The 5962-nt window shown below is 48.7% G+C and overlaps 1 protein-coding gene across 1 annotated transcript in view; it reads right to left on the bottom strand.

Annotated features, from left to right (window-relative positions):
* Window positions 1-15: 15 nt before the first annotated feature.
* Window positions 16-5962, bottom strand: part of LOC104130946 (interferon-induced very large GTPase 1) — an 11202-nt gene continuing 5255 nt past the window's right edge. The window contains exon 4 of the mRNA XM_035899632.1: window positions 16-5889. Within this exon, the coding sequence (XP_035755525.1) occupies window positions 673-5889 (5217 nt within the window). The 3' untranslated portion in view covers window positions 16-672. The remainder of the gene's footprint in view (window positions 5890-5962) is intronic.

Below are 5962 nucleotides of genomic sequence, written 5' to 3' on the forward strand. Positions count from 1 at the left end.
CCGTGACGGCCGAGAGCTGGAGGAAGAGGTCAGCAGGTCCAGGCGTGGGAAGGGCTCGCCCTGACGTGTGGGCCCTGCGTCGACCCACCGCCTCAAGGCTGCTGCGGTAACTGCTGTAACGACATCGGAGCCAGCACAGCTACTCATCTGCGAATTAGCGCGGTTCATCGATACGGCATCGGTAAGGGAATGATAACGCCGGCGAGCAAAGCAGCACAGCCTGCAGCCAGTGCCGAGCCGCCCCCAGATCCCGCAGCCCTTTCTTTACGCATGGCGAGCACTTGCTTCACAAAAGCGATTTTTTTGCCAGCGTCGCTTATTTTCTCATAGCAGCTGATAAAATGGGTACTTCCCAACGCTGCCTTTGCTCTCCATCTGGCGCTCGGTCTCAGTCGTGGCCACACGACCGCTGGCTGCAGGGAGGTTTTTCTGGTTTGCTCTAGGGCAAAGCGGGTGTCAATGTTTACGGCAAGAAGGGAAGAGGGGTCTGACGTTACTATGAAGCAAGGGAATTTCTGAGCGATGGCCAGAGCAGCGTGTCTCATTCCACCCAGCTTCGTGAGCAGATACCCTTTTCTTCACGTGGCGTGAGGTCGTAGCCATTACAACGATATTTTGTGGGCAGGCTTGCACTATGTTCTTCTAAAATGCAAAGCCGTTGTGGTTCTTCCTTCATAGCGACTTCTCCAGTTCATCAAGTGCTTCCTGCTTTGTAATCCTCTGCCACGCAGGTGGGATTTCTCCTTTGTCATGGAATTTCCCATTGTACTGTTTTTCCAGCTCTGTCCTGAAGTGAGACACAAACCATTTCCAGTACGCTTGCATGGATGGATCATCAGGAATTCTCCAAGTGGAATAAGGAGGTCCTGCGTCCCGGTATCTCCTGTAGGGAATACATGTATCTGCAGCAATGAGGAACGAACAGTCACTCGCAACTCTACTGGAACAAATATCGATGTCCAGGATGTCTGTTTTATGCCACCTCCATCCCCCCAAAACCTGCGGGCGATGGAAGACAAGGTAATGGTCTCCATCGTGATTCTTCATGGTGTTTGTGCAAACAGCCCCGCAAAAGGGACACTGCTCCCAGCACCCTGCAAACTGTTCGGCCAGGATCGTGTGAGGCTGCCTTTCAAATGAGCTCATATCGGCGCTGGCAAAGCCTTCCCTGAGGCTGTCTCTCAGGGGAGCCAGCGCTTCTGCCATGGCGTTGCTCAGGAACTCTATGTCTGTCACCTCCTGATGCTCAATGCCCTTCAGGTCCTTCCTGGGCAAGCTTAGCACCTCTCCAAGGGCGCTGCAGAACTCATCCAGCCAAAGAGAGATTTTGTCATTCCTGTCTTTTCTGTGCTTGACAATGTTGGTTGACTCAAAAACAGCCGACTGGATTCTTCCGTAGTAGTGAGTCAGGGAGTCATTTAAGAACTTCTCCAGCCTCCTGTTCTTATCCAGGCAGTACTCCACCACACGTCTCTCAATGTAACTCTGGAAAAACTCTTCTGGGAAATAAAGGTACTCCTTGAAATTGTCAAAATTTTCTTCTTGTGCCAGCTGTCTCAGTATGCAAATCTCCAGAGTGTGTCTATTGCCACTGAAGTCTGGGATTTTATCCCTGACGTCTTGAGCTATGGCAAGAGCTGTCTTCTTATAGACCGCCTGGTGGAGAGCCGGTGCAATCTTGTCACACAGGAAAACCGCAAATGTCGTGATAGAAGTGGATCCTTGGCAGGAAATCTGGAAACACTTAAAGAAATCTTCTCTCTTGCTCTCCAGGTAGACGGCTGGATCATTTGCCTTTTGGAATGCTGCATGCATGTCTTTAAACCTTTCGGCTGCCATGCGGCACAGGTACAGGGATAAATCTATTCTGTAATCTTTGTTAAAACGGTATTGTGCGTTGTTAGGGACAGCGTTCACACCTTTCTGTACTTCATTTAGTATTTCATGAATAAAACTTCGACTGTAATCCCTTTTCTCCTTTTCCTTCGTACTGATGTTTGCCTTCACACACGCTATGGTGTTATCTGTGATGCGGTGCATGCTGCTCACGTCAGCGTCAGCAAAATTCGTAGCCCAGAAGCGCAAACGATTTTTCTTAGCGACATGTTTCTCCAAGTCGACAGAAAATACTCTGTGTGTGGGGAATGTCCTGATGCGCCTGGCCACGTTAGGCTCCTTAAAGTGATCTAGAAGGACATCCTCTATTTCCACATCGATATCAACCTGTTCCGAAGGGGGGGCTGCGGAGGAGACTTCGGCAATCCAGTTTGTCCAGAGAGAAATGAAGCTGTCTCTCAGTTGCCTCTCACTTAGTGTCTGGCCTCTGAGAGACAGAGCCAACTCCCTACTCCTTTTCAGGAGCTCGTTTTCATATTCTGACTTCCTTTCATCCAGTTTACACTGGTTCTTCCTCAGTTCAATAACGTTCTCACACTTCTTTTTCGTCTCAGAAAGAAGAGACTCTTTCAGTTCGTTCAGCTTCATTTCCGTGCTGCTTTTCCACTGGATCAGTATCTCACAGTCTCTGTCTTCGCTGAAAAACTTCTCCATGTCTTTCACGATGGCATCGCTTGTCTCTTGCACGAGTTTTGCAAGGTGTTCTATGGTGACGTTCTGCAATTCCCCATTCCGAATTTTATTGTCCAGTTTTATTTGCAAGTCTAAGACGTAACTCCTCAGCTTCCAGGTCCACTGACTAAAGGCGGTTTCCAGTTTCTTGTAGGCAGCAATCTCCAGTGAATTCTTGAAGCTGAAAACAAAGTTTTCATTCAGCAAAGCATTCCAGAGGTCGCCAATACGAATTTTCAAGCTCGAGAGCCTCAAAATGCTGCCCTGCGACTCCTTCTTGGCAGCTTGGAGAATTTTGCTCTTTAATTCCTGGACGTTCTGGCTGTAGGTGGGATTGGGTGGTGCCATGGGGGGGTTTCCTTCCCACAGGTGAGCAAAGTAGTGAATGTGGGTGTTCACGTCAAAGCGGATGACGTCGCTGAAGCAGGAGATGTCACAGAATTCCTCCTGGGCGGCCGTCACAGTCATTTCATCCAGCTTTTCCTGCAGACGTCTTTGTCCTTCCATGTTCTGTTCCTTGGCAGATATTTCTCCCACATTTTGGTGTACAAACAGGCAGCTGGGGGAAAGGCGGACTTGCTTCATCCTCAGAAAAGCCTGCACAGCAATCTGAAGGACATCTTGCATTTCTGAAGGATTTTCTCCAAAGATGTTGATCAGCGTCATGTTGCCAATGCCAATGACAAAGGTGGCCAGCTCATTGTCATGATTAAGGGACTGCTTATTGGCCATCTCTATGGCACGAAGTCCCTCTGTGTCAATAACCAGCATGTAATCAAAGCCCACATCCTGCTGCAGTTTCTCGTCCACTTTAATTAGCTGCATAAATGCTCCCCGGGTGCATCTCCCTGCGCTGACGTTAAACTGAAGACCAAACATGGCATTCAACAGGGTTGACTTCCCCGTGCTCTGGATGCCAAGCACTGAAAGAACAAAGACTCGTTTGTCCCCTAGCTTCTCAATTAATCTGTCAAAGATTGCTCCAACCCATTGCAATGGTACGTAAGAAGCATCACCGTCCATCAGCTCAATAGGATACCCCGAAATCATCAGATCAGCTGCAATTTCAGGCAGCTTGACAACGCATTTATCCTTGGAGTTCGTTGATTCCAGAGCTTCGTAAATCTGCCCTACCTCTCTCAAGATGTGCTCAAGGCCAATGGACGAATCGTTGATTTCATTGGAGAGGTCATCTAACTGAGTCAGCAGCATAGGTTTCAGGTTGGTTTTTTCACTGCTTTTCTTTATTGCCAGGATTTGAGACCATAACTGGTGATACTGCCTCTTCAGTTCATCCAGGCGATCGGAGGACAGGTCATCCATAAAGACCTTCATCCACTGCAGGAAGTATTTCTTGGTATCTGCTGGCTGGGACTCGAGAAAGCTGAGGATCGATTTCATCAGCTGATTGAGGGGGAACGCTTTCTCTAGTTGCTTCCTCCTGATTGCCGACTTCTCTGATTCGATTTGGCTCCGATGGTGCTCTATGCTCCTCTTCCCCTTTTCCTGCAAGCGAGTGAGTTCTTTGTCCTTTTTGCACCACGTGGACCACAGTTTTCCCTGAAGAGGCAGTAGCTTGGATTTGATCTCAAACAGCCTCTCTTCCTTCAGAAGCTTCACCAGCGCCTTCGCCTTTCCTTTGGCTACCACACACGCGTCTGTGTCTTCATCGACTAAGAACCCGTGCTTGCGAGCTTTGTCCCGGCAGGAGTCAAGGCTGAAAAGCACGTTGGACCCTTCCAGGAGATCCTTGATCGTTTTTGTCAGCTCACCCATTAATTCTGCTTCGTTTCTGTTCTTGATACCGATTTTTATGTTTTGGCTAGATCGGCCAGCTGCAACTTTCTCTTTTTCAGTGAAAAGGCAAACCAAAGGCCTTTGCGACTGCCACAGGCCACGTAAAATTTCCATCCCTTTCTTGTCGCTCTGATCAGACTCAGATATGAGAGCCACGTTCACAGCAGAGATCTCCTGTAAAAACTGTAGCTGCTTTTCGTGATCCCTCACGTCTCCGTGCAGGTTACAGAAAGCAACACAGCAGTCAAAGCTGTCATCGTCGCTACCCCGGGGACAGTACCAGGAGATCTCCACAACGCCTTTCATCAGCAAACAGTTTTTGGTGCTGCCTTCGCAATGTCGGTGGAAAAAAGTGTTGTGCTTTTGTTTGCTCAGCAGAGCATTCAGGAGCTGGGACTTGGAAGAGGAGGGAGAACTGCCGATGCGTATGAAGGACACGATGGGTGTCTCCGCCTGATAAATGAGTTTGTTTTTGTAACTGTTAATCCTGGCCTGCTCTCCCGACTTCTCAGCCTCTTTCCAGCTCTTTTTTACTTGGCTGAGGGACCAGAGGGGGAACTCTATCTGTGAAGTGCACGGGTTTGGTACCAGGAGAGGTAGCGCAAATTGGCAGAAAGCAAGCTTTGTGGAAAGGTACTGTCTCATGAAATCATCAGCGCAATGGAAAAGGGCCATCTGGAGGTCCATGGGGTGCACACAATTGTCACCGGTTGCAGATTCAGGGGCTTCTTCCTCCAGATCAGTGAAAAAGTCATCAAAGGAATCCAGGGCTTCGTGCTCTTGCTCTGTGGTTTTTGGCACAGGAGCGACTCCTGGGTTGCTCTTGTCCTTGCAAGTCAGGTACCTCACCCGATAATCCACAGTTAATAGCTTCTGCAAGAAGTAAAATGGTAGCTCATCGTCCTTGCTGGGCTGACTGTCATGTAAAAATGTCTTGTATATGATGTGGAAATCTTCTGTCCCCATTTTTCTCGGGTAGTGACTCTCTAGTCCAAGGCGCTTAAGCAAGTGGAGGAACTCTTCGTTTGCAAGGGCTTGATTGGCTTTCGATTCACTGCCGTCTGCTTTGGACTTGGGCTGACTGGAAGGCTCTGTTCTTTGAAAAGTCTCTTCCATGTCTTTGATTATACTGTGCTTCTTCAGATCGTCGCACGTGTCGTCCAAGAGCCCGCTGATGAAGGATTGCAAGTCGCTTTCCAGCATCTTCCAGTCTTTGCATGCACTGTGCTTTTCGAGGAGAGTTTTTATCTCTGTGGACCATAAGTTTTTCATCTGACCTTCCATGAAGACTAAACGCTCATGCTTCTGCTTATGGGACAGCTCTTCATCTCTGGGTGTTACAGTTAGACCCTTCAGCAGCAGGAAGGCCTGGGCTCTGTAAACATCTTGCTCCTTCAGATTCAGATACTCCTTATGTCCCACTTGCATTTCATTTACCATGAAGTTAATTTCTGGACACCCAAGGAGGTACGGAAAAGTGCTCCCTTCCACCTGGTACCCTGTGCTGCTCGTGATTAAGAGCACCAAGAGTTCTATGTCTTTCTGTGCCCTTTCCTGGAGAGACTGGAGAAAGGAATAAACAGCTAGGCTTGTAGTC

This window comes from Egretta garzetta, unplaced genomic scaffold (genome assembly GCF_000687185.1).
Source record: "Egretta garzetta isolate BGI_Z169 unplaced genomic scaffold, ASM68718v1 scaffold520, whole genome shotgun sequence".
Classification (NCBI taxonomy): domain Eukaryota; kingdom Metazoa; phylum Chordata; class Aves; order Pelecaniformes; family Ardeidae; genus Egretta; species Egretta garzetta.